This window comes from Simochromis diagramma, unplaced genomic scaffold (genome assembly GCF_900408965.1).
Source record: "Simochromis diagramma unplaced genomic scaffold, fSimDia1.1 OVJJ01000646.1, whole genome shotgun sequence".
Taxonomy (NCBI): domain Eukaryota; kingdom Metazoa; phylum Chordata; class Actinopteri; order Cichliformes; family Cichlidae; genus Simochromis; species Simochromis diagramma.
Genome location: NW_024387279.1, coordinates 7,284,342 through 7,306,619, shown reverse-complemented (window position 1 = coordinate 7,306,619; position 22,278 = coordinate 7,284,342). Strand labels below are relative to the sequence as shown.

Below are 22,278 nucleotides of genomic sequence, written 5' to 3'. Positions count from 1 at the left end.
TCCGGGAATGCACCTGTTTGACGTCACGCAGTCGCCGCGCGCACCGCTAGGAGCCGCGACACACAAAAGCTGGCAGACAAACAGAGAGGGAGAGCCTCGAGTAACAGCAGCGGACTTGAACACTTCCTTAAAACCACTCAAGCGTTTAAAGTCGAAGCTCCGGGAAAAGAAAAAAACTTAAAAAAGAAACTTAGAGTCAGGCTAACGAGGTAAGTCGCATTTTTTTTTTTATAAAGCAACAAAAACTTAATTGCGTTAAAAAGAAGAAGAAGAAGAAGTTTGAGCTCGGTATTTGACAACACCGAGACAACAGTCCTTCCTCGCTTGCAGTGTAGTGGGAGTCAGGAGTCCCCAGCGTTTGCCTTGGCACGACTCTGGCTGGTGTTTAGTCTCACTTGGTGACTACAAACCTCGATTGTTTAGCCGTAAACTGATGGTTAGGGCTGTGTGGTTTCTAGAAAGAGGAATGCTGCTGTCGCAGAAAGCCTTTCTGTGTGTTTTATCGTGTTTTTGTCACTTAGACCGGGAAACTTTAAGCCATGTATCGTTGCTGCAGGTTCGCGTACTGTGGCAAGAGCTTGTATCAGTGAGCTAGGTAATAACCCGGGAAACAAGCTTATAGGTCCTGCGAGTAACTACTACAAGTTGGCACAAAAGTTAACCCGTATAATAGTGAAAATCAGGGACAGGGCGTTTTCTCGTTATATCAAATCCACCTGCCGCAGAAGCTAAAGGGACGGTTTAAATGGGGTACACGCGTGATCTTTAGTATAGGCCTAATTCATGTGTGTAAAAGTGTCATAAACGCCATATTTCCATAGCTATTATTACCACTGTTTATATGCAAGTGCTGTTAATTATTATTTTAAACGTCATAAAACTGAGTTCTGCAGCTATCATAGTGACATAAGCGGTACAGTACTGGGTGAGTGTTTAGTAGATTTCCATTAAATCGCAGGTTTTTGGTGTGGCTGGACAGAGTGCTGACAGTCTCACCGTCATTACAAACAGCAGCCGTCTGCCGAAGCGGTTTAACTTGTACCGAAGCCGGATTGTATTATTCAGCTGAGGCTAAAGTCCACCAGCTCGAAATATCAAAGGTCCTCCCTCACGTTAGGCGGCTGTCATTGCTGTTAGTCATCCTGCGGTAATGTAACTTCTTTCTTGTTGCCAGAATCACATGTGGCTTTGACATGACAGCACAACCCAGAGTACATATGATGGCTCACTTTGGTTTGTGGGGATGTGTCTGTGTGAGGATTACCCTTCGTTCCTGCGGCTGTAAAAACTCTGCCTTCTCAGTAGGAAATGGTTAACACAACTTCTTATCTGACCGGCAACACTAAACCCATTATCCCATGTTGAAATATTCCATCCATTGCTTGCAAAAGTCTTGTGTCACTCACTGCAAAACAAGCCTCTTGTGTTGCGGAGGCTGCAGGTAACATTATCTGACTGCATCTGCCTGCAGTTACTGGTTTGTCAATATTGGCTTGTGGCATCATGAGCTGCTTGGAGGACGCGGTTGGGACATCTGCTCAGTGAGGAACAGCACTGATCCCGCCAATTGCACGAAACTCACAAACATTACAGATTCACGTAAGCCTTACAATGTGCAGGGCGTATTCATTGTGTATGAATAACTAAAACATTGTTTAAAGACAGTACCTAAGAGCTGGTTACATTTAAACAGCTTAAACCTTTTAATTACCAACCCAGCTATGTTTGAGAATTAACTAGAGAAATACTAAAGACAAATCATTATTCTTTATTTCTCCAATTTAAATAATATGGCACACTTGGAAAGTGTGTTCTGATTAGTGTGTCCCATCACACTCACATATGATGTGGACCTTTGTAATAGGACACATGCAGTCCCCCCCCCCCCACACACACACACACACACACACACAAGTAAACAATGAAAGAGCAAGAATCGCGGGCATTCGGCTCAAATTTTGCTAATTCATCTGCGGGTGATGATAGTTTGGCTCATTACTTGCCCTTGGCCTTGTCCCTCTTGTCTCTCACACACACATCACAATCCTGCTTGGCTCCCCTTGCTCTGATGCTATTTTGCTCGACTTAACTAAGGTTTTGTAAACTGTGAGAGGGGCAGAAATGGACACCGCTTTTAATGCATGTGGAGAGAGGACTCTCGCACACGTATGCAGACAGGGGCAGGATTCTGTCCTCGCTGTGGTAGCAGGTTTGAAACTGTGCCAAAGAGCTCAGTGTTCCTCTTAAATAACAAAAAGCCCCCCTCCCATTTAACAGTTGCACTAAAATTTCAAGTTCAAGTGTACTGTTCCTCAAGCATTTAATACCAGCTTGTACTGGTTTGATTGACGCAGTTCCCAGATCCAGAATGATCAGAGGCATGGGTGCTTCACTGTAGCGATTTGTGTCTCTGACCTTGCAGCGGTAGCATCAGTTCATCTCTCCAAATCTTTCTCACTTTTCTCCCCTGTCCTAATTTAACCATATTGGTGGTGCATGTGTGTCTCGTGAGTTTGTGATAGAGGGGAAAGTCGGGCAGAATTTAACATCACAGTATAACTTCTCTGTTAGTATTACCTGTGTGTGTGTGAGAGAGAGAGACAGTGTTTGGGAAAGGGGTGTTAGCTATTAACCCAGGTTAGTAAAGAAAGGAAGGCTTTGATTTTTCTTCAAGCCACACTCTGCTGAAATTCATTAAAGGCCCCTTTGTTCAAGGTTATTAGTATGTGCTTATGCGAGCACACTTGTGTGCTTTCCAGAAGGTAATGCGGTAATAATGCACACCACCGTGCCTCAATGAAAGACTTGCGGATTTAAGTGAGGTATGTGGAATTGATGAAGTTTTCTGTCAAAACTGAGGTTGAGAAAGGAAATCAAGCGATTGATTAGGTTCAGAGGTTTACCTATGTCATGTTATTACCTCCACCAAGGAAGGTCTTGGTTTTGGTTCTGCCTGTCCCTTTATATTTGTATCAACCACTCACCTTTCCTCAGCTGCAGATTTTGAAACTTTGCGCTACTAGTCCTGCCTAGTTTTTTGGCATACCGTTGTTTTGATGTACCGTGGCATTCATTTGTAACTAGTTGCTAAATTTGTACGTGGACAGTAAGCTGTCAATACTGCCATCATAATGAATGACCAAAAGTCAGCAATCCCTGTCTGACTCTCCTGAAAGTTTACTCAGTTTATCCACAGAAAATGCTGCATGGTTTTCTTTGTGCATGCAGGATGCAGAGCTGGATCTACAATTTGACTTTAAACATCTGACGGGTTGTAATTTAAACAGAAAATAGGAATTAGTTTTTGCTGAGCAGTTCAAAGTTTCCTGCTCTTAAATCAAATGTGGTGTAGGAGCTAGGAACAGCACTTTTCCATGATCACAGTTTGACTTCCAGTGTGGAGAGGGTTTTTTCTCTCTCTCTTTCAGCCAGCATTAAGTGCCATTTTGTGATTAATAATGGATGTTTACATACACAGCCACACACATATGCACACACCAGGTTATTTGCTCTAGGACTGACTCTGACTATGAAGTTAGCGGCTCATAATAATTTGTGTTTGTTCAGCTCTCACTGGCTCGACCAACTCCATTAGCAAGACTGTTCTGGGTCTGTCCGTAGTCTTATTCATACATGATCTCTGGAAAATGTTAGGAATCGGGTCACGCATTGAGTGTAAATGATAATGTGAATAAACACAACAGGAGATCGTTCACATCAGCCACATTCTCGCTACTGGACATATGCCATTTGGTTTAGGATATTTAATGTCTCGCTTGGCTGCTTAGGACATTAGTGTTCAACCATACAGCTTTGCTGGGTAATGCCTAGAGAAGTTCAGGTCTGCAGTGCATGTGTGCAGACTGCATTCCCATTCAGTCTTGCATCCCCCTCTCTTTCTCTTTCAGTGCATGTTGTGCATTGAAGTAATAAGGACACAAGAACCAAAGTTTCTCACAGGGCAGATTTTCTTCCATTTCATTTTTTTTTTTTTTTTTTTAACGCTGTGGTCAATTTCCCAATAATTCTAACTGAATATGTTGCATGCAGTATGGGAACGTGCCAAATCTACTTCATGTAAGCATCATCTGCCCTGAAATAGAACCAGCAACTAAACCTGACGTCCTCTCACTGTGGTTTTAGTGATATTATCTGTCAGCTGTTTGAGTTACCTTCATTAATGTTGGGATTCTTTTGAAATGCACTGGCTGACTGATCATTTCCATTTCTGTTGCCTGCATCCACATTCTTCACTGGTTTGTATATAGAATCCTGTTAGACTAGTTTTCATTGCTCTGAGTCATCTTTTGGCACAAAGGCAGACAAAGTGTCTGCGAGAAACAGCCACGTTTTAGTCTTGTTTTTAATTTTAAGTAAGCAAACGTATGAAACTCAAAGGCATACTGAATATACTGCAGATGCATTTTCAGCATTTCTTACACATCAATCTTGTAGCTCAGCTGTCAGTGGTTGTTAATGATGACTCAACTCTAAATTAGTCTAAGTAAACAGTGACAGTGAGCAGGCCTGCACAGTGCAGAACCATGAAACCAAAGCAGCACGAAGGAAACTGAAGAATGAAATAATTTTTGGTCAAAGGTCAAGGTCACGGGTTATCTCCCATCCTTCCCAGTCTCGTTAACATGATGTAAATCTGGAATGTATTGAGGAAGTTTCTTAACATATGCCGAAAATCTCGTTGTTTTCCGTGATGAACTGATTAGAACCTGGAGGTCAGAGGTCATTGTCATCGTGATCTCACAGGAGATGTGGTCTTCTTCTTTTTTCTTTTTCTTTTCTGAGCTCAAACTCAAGAAATCATGATCAAAATATTGCGCTGTACATAGGATACTGTGCTGCTGGGTTAAAATGTTATTCTTCAGTTCACTTCTTCTCCTTTAACTGTTGTCTACTCCCACGTCTAAGATATGTCCTCACAGATTTGTTTTCTTGGCTGAGCATTAAAGCACTTAAAACAAATTGTTCCAGATCCCTGTTTTCTGTATAAGTCTGTGCAGATGTAGATGTCAGCTGCAAATTGACTTGTTGGCAGCGTCGTACAACCAAGAGCCAGTAATTCTAGTTCTCCACCTGTGCTTTTCCACCTGTGACATGTTCAAACATCTTCTGTGGAAATAAAAAAAAGCCCTCAGTATGTAAGCAGAGAATGCTGGTGTATTTAAATCTGCGCAGATCTTTTGTTTTGTGGACATTGTGATGTGTCAGTGGCGATAAGGTGATGTAATGTCAGCATTAACAATGGTTACATTCCATTTAAGTGATGTAGTTCAGGGTCTTTACCGTAGCCATGCCGGCTTACAGGGGTTATTTTTGGATCGCTTCAGCTGAGTCATGTTTATTTATGTTAGTTACACCTGCCCATTTTTCACCCATTTGAAATTCAAAAGTACCGTAAGTGTGGAAAGTCTTCTAAAGTAAAACATAAAAACTTACACAGCTGTTTTGGGATCATCCCATTCCCATACTTTATATATGTATGTATAAAATATGGGCATAAAGTGCACTCAAAGTATCTCGAGAGTTCCAATTTTCTAGCATTTGCACAGAGACTTTAAAATTAAACTTTGTCTGTGGCAACAATTAAAATGGTCTCTAAATTAACATCTCAAGAGAATTTTTATTGACTACCAAATGAAGTGCCTTTGGCTTCTTGCAGTCAGTGATTGTCTGAAGTCTACAACCTTTAGATATCAACAGACCCTTATTGATGCTAGAGGCTCTAATTGCCTTTTATTCGTCCAGCATGCTCATGCTTTGTCGGAGGGGATGGAGCCAACTGGGCTAAGATCAGGTCACTAACTTTACTAAATTAAACTCTCTTCCCATTTAAAAAATGAGTTGGCTGGCTTTTCGAGCCTGCTAAAATATTCTAATATTGAGAGACAGTTTATATTAGTCTACAAGTTCTAAACTGCTAACCTTATGTGGACAACATCACATGCTGTTTGTTTTTTTTGTTTGTTTGTTTTTTTAAACAAACAAATCTTCCTTGTAATTATGAAGCAAGAGGGAAGCAGGACAAGGATTTAAAGCAATGCCAGTAATATCTTAGACCATATTTCTGATTCTTGTATGTTGTTCAACTTTTGTTTATTTCTCAAATTACCCGTCTTTGTTCCGACCTGCCAATTAAAGGTTACTCCCCAGCCTGCTAGACCGGCTTGATCATTTCTTCCCCATCTCCACAAATTCACTTCATACCAAGCCTTTGACTTGTCCGTGGTGCATCGCTGAGCATGAACTCAATGATGGCCTAGCTTTTGTAGGCAGTCACGCACGTCCCTCTCCAGGACTATGTCACGTTAACTCAGTGCACAAAATTAGAATATTTGTTTTACGTCATTTCAAGTAAGGGCTATTGTGCCACTGGTTTTCTTGTACTGTTTAATACCGAAATGTGTGTTTTTTGCTGTTGTGCGTATTACAGGGTTTGCGGTTTCTGTATTTGTTCCTATTAAACACTGACTTTGACATGAATCACCTTGTGTGATTATTGGAAGAGAAATCCTTCCCAATTCCCAAGCCAAGTGGCAGCTAAAGCCCTAGTTACCAGCATCTTTTTGTTCTCTTGTTTTCCTCATACTGGTGATCCTTCTAATTAGTTCTGAAGAGCATTTTGAAGTTAAGAGAGACAGTACAGGTATGCAGCCCAGCCTTACATGTTCTGGCTCTCCAAAAGTACTAAAGACTTATTTAAGAGTAACTTCGTATCTCTTCAAAGACGCACACTGACAGATGTATGTACAGTATCTGTTTCACTGGAGTTTGATTCTATTGTATGAGTCAGTCTAGTGAGGGCGACTCTGGTTTCCCCCTCATGTCCAGTGGCATGTCTGTCAGTGTGTTGTCTGTTTTGTTTTCTTTCTTCCTCTTTCTCTCTCTTGCTCTTTTCCCCTACCCACCCCTTCCCCAATTGCATATGCTCACTTTTTCCACTTTCTCTGGGGAAACAAGGCCTTCTTTTGCACATAATGTCTGTGCATGTGTACATTGGAAAAAGTGTGTGTGTAAAGTCCTGATAAAACTGGAAAAGTATATATTCCCAGTAAGTGTTTATGTGTTTTTCTTCCTATTCCTGTATGCCTGCCTGTGTGAGTACATGTATAGGAACTTTCAAGAGCTCTCCTCTTGTTTAAGAGCAGTCTTGACCGCAGTCAGAAACAGTCATTTGTTTAGCAATCTTCAGTTCAGCGTCTGCCCGATGGTATTATTTCATAACTATATAAACATTTAAGGTGCCCGAGGCTGTGAAAGGGGCATATATGTGCTGGTTACTGAATAATTTCTGTCTGTTGAAGAAGTTGGCAATGAAAGAGCACATTGGAGACGATTTCTGAGACATCACAGTTAGTTATTCATTTCCTCACCCAGACTGTTTGTTTTGGATTTCAAGCCTTGACCTCCAAATCACAAGGCCTGTCTGTGTAGGACATCACTGCCTCCCAAACACTACACATCCCTTTATTATAGTTAAAAAAAAAAAAAAAAAACTCTCCTGCTTTCTCTCTCTGAAATTCTGAGTGTCACCCCAGCGAGCACAAGATGTGATCTTACTTCCAGCCTGAGCTCAAAATAGCATCTAGTCTACCTTTTAGCAGGCTGAGCAGCATGCTTATGCATACATTAAAAACACATACCAGGTTCTTCAGTTGGCACCTCAGAGCATGTTTCATTCAGCAAAGTGAAAGGAACGTGAACACGAACAAACCTTGTCTTCTTATGAGTGACCGATAATGTAGACGCACAAAGGCGGCATGTCATTTCTGTGAATCTCATGTACAGAAAATGAAGTGAGGAATTACTCTTCCACTATGACACAACATCCGAAGAATGGTTTAGCACAAGAAATGGAGTTTTAATAAGTAGATGACTTGTCTTGTTACAACAACAGTTTTAGGAACTTAGGAAATGTAAAATTTAGATGGAAGCATTCATTTTATTAGACTACACTAGATAGAAGTATTAGACAGAAGAGATGAGATTACTGAAAAAGGAGACATGCATTTGTTTGAACATTTTGCTATGCCACTCACCTACAGGCCCCAGAACTTCAGCCAGTAGCGCTAACATGCTGGATAAACACAAGCCCCCCCCAATAAAACATTAAAAGCGCTCCAGATTTGTCCGCTCACAAATAGCAGGGCTGTTGTTGGTGTTGACAGTTATGGAGCCTTTTAAAGAATGGTCAGAGCAACAGATGGTAACACCTGCTGAAAAGAATTCACAACAGGGTTGAAATTATATATTTGTGTTTTGAAAAATGTTCTCTCGCTGTCTGTCTCTCTAGAGTACAGTTTAGGATTGACATTCTGTTCCTTCTTCCCTCGTTACTGGCAGGTAGTTTCCAAACTTATGTATGAAGTAGAAAACCACTACTTCCTCTGCAGGATGCTGCTAGCCGCTGTTACCCTCTTCCTTCTTGTTTTACGCACAGAACTTGAGCAATGTGTGAGTGTGTGTGAGAGCAAGAGACAAAGATCTCTCTCTAGAAAGTCTAGACAGAGTGGCTTAAATCACAGTCTTCTTTTCCCCCCCCCAGGAGCCTTTGGTGAGTGGTCACCATGCCACCCTTCCTGCGTATCACCCTCAGTAATTACGATGTGGGCGCGCTGTCTCCTCTTTCTGATGCTCCCATCTGTGCCATCAGGATAAAAGAGTCTATCGACACAGGTATGTACAGTTGCACGTGTTTGTGCAAGAAGTGCAACAGTTGACAAAGAGACCTTACAACATCAGTTTGACTGTCACTATCTACTGCCCTCAAAAGTCCACAAGGAAACTGATTCTTAACAAACATCTTTGAACTATAACCACTCCTTAATGCAGCGATGATGATGATGATGTCATTGTTCTTTTACAGAGAGAGGGAAGACCCTGGTTCAGAGGAAGCCCACCATGTACCCCCCCTGGAAGTCCAATTTTGATGCTCATATCAAGGAGGGGCGTGTCCTAGAAGTTGTTCTTATGCAGAGTAATGAGGAGCCATTGGCCAAGGCCACAATGGGCGTGTCTGTGCTGGCAGAGCGCTGCAAATCCAAGTCTAGAGGCAGCGGACATGCTGAGTTCTGGGTGGACCTGCAGCCTTCTGGGAAGATTCAGATTGCTGTGCAGTTTTTTTTGGAGGATGGTGATGCAGGTAATGTGATTCAAGTTTAGTTTACAATCACTAGTTTTCTATTCTTCTTGGGGGAGAGAAAACATGCAAGGTCTTTTGATCATTATCAGTGGATTTGTGGAAACATAAACACATGACCAAACAGGTGTCACCTTCAGATTCAGATAGTGATATTGGTGCATGGAAACATGTGACATCGCCTTTACGCCAGTTGAGTCCAGCCCATTTCAGGCATGATTATAAAGCACATAGAGTTCTACATGCTGTTGTCTAATGTGAAATAGCTGAAAATGGTTCCAACTTGATCAAAGTGTCTGTTACTTGAAATAGGTTTACATTTAAAATATATATATTACAGGTTGTAGAAAACAGTTTTTAATTCAAAATATTTTTATTGAGTATTTCTGGATATAGTTTACAAAGGAAAAAAAGAAGACGGAAAACACAAACTGTTTAAAATGAATGAATACAAAACAGAACTTCTCATGTTGGAACATTGTTTTCCTCTCCTATTATTTACCAAACAAGCAGAAACCCAGAAGAAAAACAAAAAGAGAGAAAACAAAAACAAGAAACCCCCCCCCCAACAAAATAACAAAAGCCACAAAAGATTATGATATTAACTAACCCTTTCCATAAGAACCACACAGAAGTTAGCTACGACATCACTGAGCTTCACGTTCCCGTTAACACAGACAAACATCAGATCAGCAAATCCGTTACTCAGCTGGAACATCCTTAAGTTGAAGTTTAGAGAAGTTTTCCAGAAAGACACCCCAAATTTTATCATATGTGCCCTTTTGGTTCTGGATGGAGCAGTGGATCTTTTCCAGACTGAGACACGACATGAGATCAGCAAGCCACTGAACATGGGAGGGCGGGGCAGCAGCCTTCCACCTCATCAAAATGGCACGCCTAGCCAGGAGGGAACCAAAAGACAGCACCCTACGCTTTGCTCTGGGAATATACTTATCATCCTCTCCCGCTGTACCAAAGCGAGCAAGTAGGGGGTTAAGAGCTAGTTTCAGGCCAGTAGCCTTGTTCAAAGTGCAGGAAACCTCCTCCCAAAAATGTTGCTAGGCCAGGGCAGGTCCAAAACATGTGGAATTGTAACAGGGAACGACGGGTGCAGAGTGATGTAGAGTTTACCAGAGAAAGGACTGAGTCCCAGACGTCATGTGACATAGATATGTTTAACTGCTTCTCCCATGTGGACTTGAGGCCCACAACGGGAGCTGGTGTTACACTGCACAGTTTATTATAGAGACATTACAGCTTTGCCTGATAGTTGCAAATTAAGGAGCTTGTCCAGTAAGTTAGCAGCTGAAGCTTCTGGAAAATTGAATAGGTGGGATTGCAAAAAATGTCTCAGTTGTAAGTATCTAAAAAAGTGAGTTTTGGGAAGACTGTATTTTTTTTTTTTTTTTTTTTTGACAGCTGGTCAAATGATGCTAGTTTATTGTGTATAAAGAGATCTTTAAAGCAAATAATACCTGCTCTAAACCAAACCTGGAACAAGTTGTCCAACGTTGGGGGGAGGAATAGGTGGTTTGAAAGGATTGGGCTTTGAAGTGAAAAATTATTATTATTATTATTATTATTGCCGAATTATCGGATTAGATCCAAAGTTGTCAATGAATAAAGGAAGATAAGAAACCAGGAAGGAGGCAAGACAAATACCCTGAGTTGAGTCTGATTCCAGTGCCAGCCAGCTGGTGGGGCCCACACCCTCCCCAGACTGTAACCAGTAGGTCAGAGATCGAATATTGGCAGCCCAATAGTAAAAGCGGAAGTTGGGGAGTGCCACCTTCAATATTAGGTTTCTGTAAATGCACCTTAGCTACTCGACGTCATTTACCCTTCCAAATATAAGAGGAGATTATAGAATCTAGAGTTGTAAGGAAAGACTTGGGGATGAAGACTGGTGAAGATTGAAATAAGTATAAGAATTTAGGAAGGATATTCATTTTAATTGAATTAATTCGTCCGACCAGAGTTGTGTTCAGGGGTGACCACTGTTGAAGGCTTTGTTTGACATTCTTCAATAGCGTAAAAAAGGTGGCTTTGAGAAGTTGTTTATACTTTCTTGTAATTGTAATACCCAGGTAGGCGAACTGCTCTTTGACCACTTTAAAGGGGAAACCCGACAAATCTATTGGAAACGCGTCTTCATTTAATAGACAAAGTTTGCTCTTGGACAGATTTAATTTATAACCAGAGACTTGACTGAAACACGCGAGTAGTGACAATATATGAAAACAGTTTTCCCTGACTGGGAATCGAACCCGGGCCACGTCGGTGAGAGCGCCGAATCCTAACCACTAGACCACCAGGGAGAGCTGCGCTCAGTGAAAGTTGAGATCTTTTCCGGCAACAGTCACCCACGTCCCTCACCACCATTTTCCCATCTGTCTACTCTGTTTGCTATACATCACCCTCTACTGGTAGAAATGCTTCATTTTTCCTTATTTTTCTACAACCAGCCACAGTTTACATGTGTTTATGAGGTTTGTGGAGCAGCCACGCTTCTAAAGTGCCTTGAAATAATCTGTCTGCCTCAGGCTGTTGATGATTAATCTGCATGCTGGTTTCACACCTCACACTGGTCTGGTCAGCTGACTAGGTGTGCCATGAAACCATTGCGGAATAAAACTAATCCTCTGGTGTCATTACAAATTTAGCCTGTGGCTTGGGCTGCAGTTCAATTATTTCTGACAAGGACTGTGAATGTTTGTTTTTCTTAATACACCGCACTAGTGAGTTTACTAAGAACTGGGGTAAACAAACACCTACACTGTATTAATTGTTTTTGTTGATGTCTGTGGCCTAAATTAAAATGAAAAAACACTGCAGCATTGTCAGTCTGTGAAGCCCATTTAAGTACATTGAATAACATTCTTAATAATAATAATATTATTAATAATAGCAGAGCATTAGCTGGCTTCATGCTGCATTTAGGGTACCAAGTTGGTCCAGATGGCAAGGCCAGCCCGCATAGTCACTGTTAACACAACAAACATTTCGTTGTATTTCCAAACTGCGTTCTGTGTAATGAGAGTTTCAGTGTGGGAGTGGCACAGTCTGGGTTTGCTGTTACTGGGTCATGAAAACTCCATACTCTGCATCTTGTCTCCTTCCAACACCCTCCGTAAGTTTCCTGAAAAGCAGCCCGGAGTATTTTTAGGCACGTGTGAACAGTCCTCAGCAGTATCTGCCCCCTCTGTCATTCTCTTTTCCTCTCACTCGCTCCCACTTTCTTGGCTCAACTTACCAAAGTGCTGTCCAAACAAACATCTGTCAGTAGACTGGCAGATAAGAAAAAAGTTTGTCCCTCACCTCATCACTCTTCCCACTTTCCCCCGTCTTTAAGGCGGCTTCTTTTTTTTGAATTGTCCCAAAATGCCACCTCCCATCCACCCACATACCCCCCCTTGTCTCTTCCATAGTTTCTGTTATGTCTTTGTTTACCACTCTCACGCCTCTTTCACTGTCTTCTCTGATTGACTTTTGACCCCCACCCATTTGATTTGCATCAGTTAGAGCAGCTAATCCAGGGAGGCATTTTGCAGTGTTTAGCCTCCATTCAGCAGTGGCAGTAGCTCATGTCTCCCCTTTCCTTAGCTCATAAGGTATTCTTAACAAATAGTTTTTTGTTACAGTTGACAGTTACTGATCTGTGATAAAATACACAGCGGCAACATTCAAGGTTTATCAGCCAAACTGTTTGTGAATTTAGGTAACGTTTGATAGAAATTATGTTTCTAAAATTTAATGGACATGCAATTATTTGATTGGTAACTCTATCTCTCCCCACAGTGGCTGCTAGGCCGACCCTGAAGGCTCCTACTGAAGACGGGTTGATGACCCTGAACAGGAGGAGGGGCGCAGTCAAGCAGCCCAAGATTCTTGTCATCAAGAACCATGAGTTCACCTCCACCTTCTTCCACCAGCCCACCTTCTGCTCTGTCTGTAGAGACTTTCTCTGGTGAGATGCAAAAGTCCCTCTTTGTTAGATGGCAGCTGCCACTATTATTATTAAATCTTAGTTTTTCACTGGTGTATTTTTTTTTTTTTTTTTAAATCTCAGTAGAGTTTCAGAGTGAGGCTATGAATGTTTTTCCTTCCACTTTGTTTGAACGTGACTAATCCAGAGGCAGCTAGTTTGCCTGTCTGTTTGCTTGCTTTTCTGCTTTGCTTTGTGTGTGTGTGTGTGTGCATGCGTGTTTTATTTCACTGGTACAAGTAGTCCATACTTTCAAATGTCTTTCTTAAAAGATTGGTTATTTTGTTTTGCTTAATGGAGCAGTTTAAGGGAATTAAAGGGGGGAAAAACCTGTAAGAGTGCTATTGTGAGAATGAGCCACCTCCTAGGGAAATCCCACAAGGCTGTTAAATCAGTGTCAGCAGCACTCATCTGTGAACCAAACTCCTCCTTGTACTCAAACTTCAGTATTATCTATATCTTGTAAAACAGGGAGGAGGAAGTCTGAAGTTTATTGAGTCTGTTGTATGACGCTGGTATTTTTACTAGAGATGGCACGATACCACTTTTTTATGTCCGATACCGATACCGATATCATAAATTTGGATATCTGCCGATACCGATATGAATCCGATATAGTGTTTTTTAATCAACAAAACTGTTTTTTAAATATCTTGCTGCATTTTGTATAAGTTCATACTCAAGTTTAAAACAACAACTACACTAAAGCTATTCTGTTATACCTGTATGCAAAAAAAAAAAAATTTCATAGTTCAGCAATACTGATCAATCTGATAAACTTAAACCTACACCATCCTCCCTATTCTGGTATTTTAAAGAGTACTTAGCATAAATATTAAGCAACCTAACTAATAGGGTTCCAACTCCCAGCAACAACAAAAATAAATAAATAAAAAATAGGGAACCACCCCTCACGCTCCACCTCATGATGCTTAATCGACGTAATCAACCTTAATTTGATGCAGTGTGAAAAAAAATGCACAGAAATCAATTCTTTTTCAAGAAATATTAAATAGATTCAACATCTTTCTTCAACAAAATTGCAGACTGCACAGATGGTACCTTCCCAAAGGAAAAAGTACTATAGCTTACTAGGGTATATTAGACTTAACAGTTACTATATGCAGTAATGGACTTCTATACATTTTACATCAGATTAAAACTTTGGGTGTAAGATTCAGATAAATATTAAATAATTAAAAGCGAGACATTTTAAATGAGAATAAGAAAGAAAAGTATGTCTTTGTGCCCCCTTTTCCCTGTTAATGCCCTATCGGCCCCCCTGGCTAAACTTTGCTAGATCCGCCCCTGCACAGTTACCAGCGTCAGCTACGTAGAAAAAGATCCTCGAGTAGAAAGTAATATTAAATAAATTCTAACAACAGCTTATCAAGCTTAAACGTGCTGCTGTTGTTCAGCCGCTGGTTTCCTCTTTCTGGTGCAAAGTGGGCCAAAAGCAAACAAGAGAGACGGAGTCGCGACAGAAAAGCCGATCAGCTGATCGTTAAGCAGTTTCATGATTGAAGTAGCAGCCGGAGAACGAGAGGCAGTCGCTCGTTAAGCTTAACGCAGGAATGCTTTACAAACATTCAGAGATGGACTTACACACTTGCTTTACTTCTCTCGGGGATAACTTTGTCGGAGATGAAATGCCGGGTTGCTAGCAAAGCTCCAAATGCTATCCAGACCACCGACAGGTCCCGCATGCCACAGCCGCTCTATCACGTGATGCATACTGCTCCGACGTGCTAACGTGAGTTACGGTGTGTTGCAAGTTTTGTGAGGTGCTTTCGTGATATTTAATGGATCGGATTACATTTTTTTATTTTTCTCCGATATCCGATCCAGTAATTTAGGTCAGTATCGGACCGATACCGATACGTAATATCGGATCGGTCCATCTCTAATTTTTACACCCATAGTTTCAATCTTATGACCTAAGATGGGAGGAGAATCTAGTTATCTCCACACGATCTAAAGTATATCACTATCATCAGCAGTCCTACAATTAAAATCATCCCGTGTACATTACTCTTTTACAGTATTAGCAGAGAATATTAGAATATATTCTCTAAATTGGATATAGCTCAGACATTTACCTTCTCCCTTTTTTCCCCATGCAGGGGGCTCAACAAGCAAGGATACAAATGCAAACGTGAGTGTTTCTTTGACTGTTACCAATTCATGTGGTGTCAGACTTACACATAAACACCTTTCACCTCCAGGAAAAGGGGAACCATCAAAGTTGCAATTGAATGGACTGCTAATATTTCAGTCTCACAGTTACCACAATATTTATCGATTTATTTATTTCACACAGAATGCAATGCAGCAATCCACAGGAAGTGCAGCGACAAAATCATTGGCAAGTGCACTAGAACAGCGACCAACAGTCGTGAGACTATGGTGAGCGGAGTTGTGTATGGACGAGTACAGTCACTCTGCTGGTTTCTTTTTATCATGAAATTGAGGATGATTTTGTATTTTATCTTGTAGTAATATATCAGTGATACACTATTATGTCAACTAAACAGTCATTTTAACACTATACTTTTTTTTGTTTGTCTTTACACGACCACATATCTTTGATTCAAATGAATACTGATCCAAACACATCCACCCAAACCTACAAACATCATCAGTATTGGATTCAGTGTTCAAATCAGTTGAAACGTGTGATTGCTTATTGTCTGTAGAAGTTCTGTGTGACTTTAGCTTAGACAGGCGAAACATATAATCTTGCGTGTTTTAATCGTCAGGTACCAGCATTCTCTGGGTTTAATGCTCTTCTATGTGTCTGTAGTTCCAGAAAGAACGTTTCAATATTGACATGCCACATCGCTTTAAAACTTACAACTACAAGAGCCCCACCTTCTGTGACCACTGTGGAAGTCTACTGTGGGGTCTGTACAAGCAGGGCCTTAAATGTGAAGGTAAGTCTGGTGTGTTGAGTTTCTTTGTTTGTTTTGTTGTTTTTTTTATTTTTGTTTTTATTAATATATTTTCTCTCTGAATCTTTTCCTTTGCTTGGGCCGTTCCATTGTTGACTCCACTGACCAGACTGTGGCATGAATGTACATAGTGGCTGCACAAGCAAAGTGGGCAATCTTTGTGGAATCAACCAGAAACTACTAGCAGAGGCTTTGTCTCAAGTCTCCCAGGTTTGCACAGTCATTGGGTGAACATTGTATTAAAAAGCTAAGAAAAACTAATTAAAAATATGAAAGAATCTGTTGCCAAACTTATTTTTTTCTCCATAGAAATCTGTGAAGAAATCTGATGACTCCCCTGCACCAGATATTGGAATCTACCAAGATGTCAGAAATGCAACAGTGGACCCTAGTGGTGAGAAGCTTTCATTGTAGCACTGACTGTAATACAAAGTTTTTCTAAAATGGTGTATCAGCTTTAGGGGACCTATTACTAGACCTGAGTGACTCTTTGTCTGCGGCATGCAGTTTTACCTCCTCTGCTTTTAAGGCCAGATGCTGTTTAAGCAAACTTTTGCAAACAGAAGGTTTGAACAGCAGGTGGGAGAAGCTGCTGTGCCTGAGATGGCCATATTAACAATACACCCTCTAAATAACATAATTAAGAAATAAGAGTAAGAAAACACGGTGTAAAGCAAATCTGAAACTGTAGGTTTTGGATCAAAGCAATTGCTTGCAAATATAATAATGTCATTATCTGAATGCTGGGCATATTTAAAAATGCAGTGTTGAAACAGTCATTCCCAACATCATTCTTTCCTTATTAATTATGTCTTTATTATCAACCTTAAAATGACCTTTTTGCTGTTTCAGTTTGCGTGCATGTTTGTTTACAGGTTTGCATACTCATTTACTTAAAGTTTGCAAATTTTACAGCAGGTGGCAATGGGAAGGGCCCTAGCCCTAGCCCTGCCCCAGCCCCAACTACAGTTTCCCAGGCACGCCTCTCCCTCAACCAGCTAATATTCCACAAGGTTCTGGGAAAAGGCAGCTTTGGCAAGGTATGCTCCATGTTGCTGTCTTTAAATCTTTAAGTCTTTATCATGAACTGTAAGGCACCATAATGTTACTCAGACTTGCATGTGAAAAGAATGTTTGCTTAAGAAAATAAACTCAAAATAGTCCTTCAATTGTCCACATGGGAATTTTTGCTGATGCTAACCATGAACTATTATGTTGGTAATGGGAGTAAAATATTTTGAAAAAACTGTATACAAAGTAAACTAACATGTTTTAGAAGACAAAACCATTAAAAGTAACATTACTAAGGAAAAGTGAAGATGTTTAAATTCAGATGAAGGGAATCTCTGAAAGGAAGAAACATCTGAAGGGAAAAAAATCTCATGTGCTAATTTTTTTTTTTTTTTTTTTGTTAATTTAAGTCTATAACTAAAGCACATTTTGATTTACATGGCAGATGTAGTTTACCCCACTTTTGATCTTTAGTCTAGCTTATAAGATCTGTACAACCCCCCGCTGCTTCTGAAATGACTTCCTTCACTATGCAATGGGAGCATTTGACTGCTTTCAAGCGCAATAACAAGTTGTTCATCTGTCACCACAGATGCCAGACATCATTTAACACACAGAATGATTTACAAGAAAAGGAGAAGGCAAATTTATTTATATCCAGTCCCAGTGTGGGCATTGTGGGCTCTGCATTGAAGTGAAACATCTACACAGAAATGCAAAAACATAGCTCAGTTTGTTTTGTTATACTCTAGTTATGAAGCAGGTTTGATTAACCTGATGATGTTACTGACAGTAATGTGGTTCTGACACCCCAGGTGTTGCTTGCAGAGCTGAAGGGACAGAGCCTGTACTTTGCTGTGAAAGTCCTGAAGAAGGACGTTGTTCTCATGGATGACGATGTGGAGTGCACCATGGTGGAGAAAAGAGTCCTTTCCCTCGCCTGGAACAACCATTTTCTCACTCATCTCTATGCCACATTCCAGTCAAAAGTAAGTGCACACATGCTAAACACCTCTGCTAGTAAAGTTCATAGAACATGTTCTCTGATGGGGAGTCTTCCAGGCTGCAGCAATAAGAGTCACAGTTCCAAGCTGTCATTAAAGGCTGCATCCTCAACAATTCAATTCTATCAGTTTGTTTTAAAATAAACACTGTTTTAACAGCGTTTCAGTTCAAAGGAACACACAGCAGTGGTAAAATATTGAATTTATCTGGACAACAGCTACGGGCATAGAAAACAACACCTGTAATGCCTGTAATTCATTATCTATATTAAATTTAGTGCCATGCAATAGTAAGTAAGTAAGTAAGTAAGTAATAACTGATGAGAGCCAGTCAGGCAGCGAGCCTTGGCATCTATATAGTTATTTTAAAAAGTTACTTTTTCTGCCTTTCAAGACTTAATGACCCTGTGTTAATATAAAACTCTTTTAAGGTTTTTGGAACTTCTTAACTGTCAGATTAGTGTGGACTCGCTGCATACCGAGAAAATGGATTAGTGTGAGCAACTTAACCCGCTCTCCATATCTCCTTTACGTCTGCTGGTTAACTTACAATAATGTATTATTTGCACAGGAGCACCTCTTCTTTGTAATGGAGTACTTGAATGGAGGTGACTTGATGTTTCACATCCAAGACAAGGGACGATTTGATCTCAACAGAGCTACGTGAGTACATGGGGATAGAGTGTTTTAAAAAAGGAAGAAAAGAAAAAAAGCTACAAGTGTTGTATGAGTTATCATTTTCAGCGTCATTGGGTCTTAAATCGTACTAAAACTGTTATTTCCTCAACTTTTAGATTCTATGCTGCTGAGATTATAGTGGGACTGCAATTCCTCCACTCAAAGGGAATTATCTACAGGTAAAATCCCACAGGCTCTCTGTACTACTTCCTGCATTCTCTGCATTCAGTCTGCTACTGCAGCTGAGTAAACTGAAATTTTGTTTTAGATTACATGGCTTCAAACTGAATTTACTGTGACAGTCCTACATTGTTTAAATATCATCCTATATCTGTTTACAGAGACCTGAAGCTGGACAATGTGATGCTGGACAAGGACGGACACATAAAGATAGCAGACTTTGGCATGTGCAAAGAGAATGTCTTTGGAGATATCAAAGCGAGCACATTCTGTGGGACACCAGATTATATCGCACCGGAGGTTAGTTTGCCCGGCTAAGGGTTCAATACCTTACTTTTCCATCAAAATCTTTCACCTTTTTATAAAAGCCACAATCTGTATGTCATTCAGGTGGCAACCTGAATTGTTTGTTTGCAGTCTCTTTGTAATACTATGTAACAAGAACAGAACACTCCAGACATCACATTTCTTCATTCTTCTTCCATGCTTCTGATCAATTTGTCTCTTATCTCAGATCCTGTGTGGACAGAAGTACACATTCTCAGTGGACTGGTGGTCTTTTGGTGTCCTGGTGTATGAGATGCTAATTGGTCAGTCGCCTTTCCAAGGCGACGATGAGGATGAGCTCTTTGAATCCATCAGGTCGGACATTCCTCACTACCCTCGGTGGATCTCCAAGGAGTCCAAGAGCCTGCTTGACCTGGTAAAAATATAAATGAATAAATTATTAGGCAAACATGTGTATTGTGGAATTATAGTTACATAATGAGATCTATTGTGTTCTGTTATTATTTCAGTTGTTTGAGCGAGATCCCACTCGCAGATTGGGTGTTGTGGGGGACATCCGAGGACACCCATTCTTCAAAAACATTAACTGGACAGCACTGGAGAGGAGACAAGTGGAGCCTCCTTTCAAGCCTAAAGTGGTATGGGCCTAAAATTTTGGTTTTAATTAACATTTGTTCACAGCTATTAATTAGAGCTGTCATTAAATATAATTGCTTGCCTCTAGGATATCAGATACCTCATCTTATTTTTTTCTTTTTTACTTTAACCTGACTAAATGCCTAACCTCCCACCAACAGAAATCCCCCAGTGACCACAGCAACTTTGATCGTGAGTTCCTGAATGAGAAGCCGCGTCTCTCCCATGCTGATAAAAACCTCATTGATTCTATGGACCAGACAGCTTTCGCTGGCTTTTCCTTCATCAACCCCAAACTGGAACCCATAATAACCAAATAAGAAAGTAAAAACGGCATCCTCAGATGGCTCATCACTTCCAGCAAGCTTCTTACCCAATTCCCTTTGTCTTCGTGTGGTGGAGGGCCTGAGCTTGACAATGAAGTTTTCTTTTGTTTTGTTTTTTCAGTTCCCCAAAAGAGGAAAAGATCAAATAAAACCAAGATGTTGTTGGAAGCTAAGTGTAATAATATCTCAGCTATCAAACTTGTACAGGTGTATAAAATAGTGTCTGGAAATTAAGGGAGTTTCATCAGAAACCAGTGTTACCATTATCAGTCTGGGGACAGGTGTGTATAGTAGAATATATTCAATCTTTGGGCACTTTTCTTTCCCTTTTCCACGTGATCACACTTTGAATCTGTATGTATCATTTAGTGTACTGTATCATAAATTTTTATTCACAGACAGAAATGCAGCACCTTTGTTTAGTCATAGAAATTAATACACCTAGCATTGCTTAGTCAAGCCGTGTTTGTGTTTGTGTGAAAGACAGAGTGTGTGTGGTGCATGCATAAGAGCCTGTGGGTGCGTGCAGGTATTTTTGTATGTAAATGGTGCCTCTGTAGCCAGTAACATTAACTGTTGGTGTACGAATTCTCAGCTGGTTCAGGTAAAGGTGCCGTGAATTTAAGTCTAGCTGAAATAAAGTTGTTTTTTGTTTTGTTTTGTTTTGTTTTTAAATGCTAGAATTGACATTTTCCCTCACTGACTGCACTCTTGTTTAGAAACTAGACATGCATTACCCACAGTGTCACATTCACTTTAAAAAAAATGCCCATGATACCCACTTTTCTTGTGTTATTTATCCAACACTGGTGGTAAAACTCATTCTTTACCTCAGACTCAAGCACAGTGCAAACACTTGTTCCACACATAGCATTATGTTTTTCTTTGGGTTTGCAAAAGATTTCATGAAAGACTTGCAGCAGCCGTTCGGCACCATGCCTGTATGTGCTGAAGGATGTGCTTTTATGGGGGGGTCACTGTAAGGACAGATCTTTAATATGTCTTATATTACTTGAATGCAGGAATTTTAACATGGAAATAATATTGCTGTATATGGAAGATTAAAATGTATGAGCTTTCTGTAAGTTATGGGTGGATTTATTTTTTACTCTCCTCATCTTTTACATTTGATTCTGAATAAATATACTGTAAACTCCTGAGAAGTCATGCCCTTTCTTCTGCTTTAAATCCATTTTGCATCCCAGTTATTTTTGGTACAGGTTAAGAAAACGTTTACTTGGTTCACGTGCACCTCTGTACTACTGGCATTATGTTAGGAAAAGACCTGTGGTAATTTACCGACACCTAGCGATCAGGTGTTTTTATTGCAGCTTAACGTGCCTTAGAGGGTGGAAAAAAAAAAAAAAAAAAAAAAGGCGAGGAAACGTTCATGCAGCGCGCTCGCCTTTTTATGACCTGTCCTCGTCCTCTGTCCCCCACCCCGCCCCGACGCATTTCGGTGTTTTAAGTCTTAGTGCAGACTGTGGACAAATAGCAAACAAGAGACAGGAAACTGAAAGCTGCACTGGGAGGCAAACGTGTTCAACTTGTTCGGAGATTTACCTCTCTATGCAAACAGCCTTAAGCCTAATGCAGCGTTAAAGTTGCAGGCCATTTTAAAAAGAAAAAACGACCCAACCCAGATGACAAATTAAAAATAACACGATCAAAAAGATAAATTGAAAAATGCGGCACGGTTAACAAATACTTTCTCATTCAGCAGCAGATTTATTTGGGGAAACCCAAATTCCTTCTCGTCTAGTCGAAAGCTTTTAGTGCAAGGCAGCTCCACACTGGAATAAAAATCACCAGATAAATTTTGAAAATAAATGCGTGCCCCCCTCCCCCAGTCCCTGTCACTTAAATTTATTCACGGCTCTGCGATTGTTTCGACTGTTTGTGCAAGATCCGATCGCCTCTCTGTGGCCAACATTTACTGTATTGTTTCCACCTGAAAAAGAAAAAAATAAACGCTTTTAAAAATATTTGTAGGCATCCGTAAGGCTGGGGTATTGTGGGGGATTATATGAGGCAGTTGCCTTTATATGTTCCAAGTGAGCGGCAA

At 40.5% G+C, this 22,278-nt stretch overlaps 1 protein-coding gene and 1 non-coding gene across 2 annotated transcripts; one reads left to right on the top strand and one right to left on the bottom strand.

The window, feature by feature from the left end:
- Window positions 1-62: 62 nt before the first annotated feature.
- On the top strand, window positions 63-21,373 carry LOC120715879 (protein kinase C delta type-like). The gene is made up of 17 exons (XM_040003125.1): window positions 63-209; window positions 8,561-8,691; window positions 8,882-9,157; window positions 12,953-13,121; window positions 15,263-15,294; window positions 15,460-15,545; window positions 15,943-16,072; window positions 16,200-16,300; window positions 16,400-16,484; window positions 17,006-17,130; window positions 17,917-18,090; window positions 18,677-18,768; window positions 18,900-18,962; window positions 19,125-19,263; window positions 19,478-19,666; window positions 19,761-19,889; window positions 20,049-21,373. Exons 2-17 carry the CDS (start codon window positions 8,583-8,585, stop codon window positions 20,205-20,207), a joined length of 2,058 nt encoding a protein of 685 aa, XP_039859059.1. The 5' UTR covers window positions 63-209; window positions 8,561-8,582; the 3' UTR covers window positions 20,208-21,373.
- On the bottom strand, window positions 11,401-11,472 carry trnae-cuc. Its single transcript has one exon. It is a non-coding gene; the product is annotated as a tRNA-Glu (tRNA).
- Window positions 21,374-22,278: the final 905 nt, after the last annotated feature.

What these genes read in the sequence shown, in the direction of transcription:
- LOC120715879 (XM_040003125.1), top strand. Translation starts at nt 8,583, where the DNA reads ATGCCACCCTTCCTGCGTATCACCCTCAGTAATTACGATGTGGGCGCG. An exon ending in TTTGGAGGATGGTGATGCAG is followed by an intron (nt 9,158 to 12,952) that starts GTAATGTGATTC and finishes CTCTCCCCACAG; the next exon opens with TGGCTGCTAGGCCGACCCTG. An exon ending in CTTTGTCTCAAGTCTCCCAG is followed by an intron (nt 16,301 to 16,399) that starts GTTTGCACAGTC and finishes TTTTCTCCATAG; the next exon opens with AAATCTGTGAAGAAATCTGA.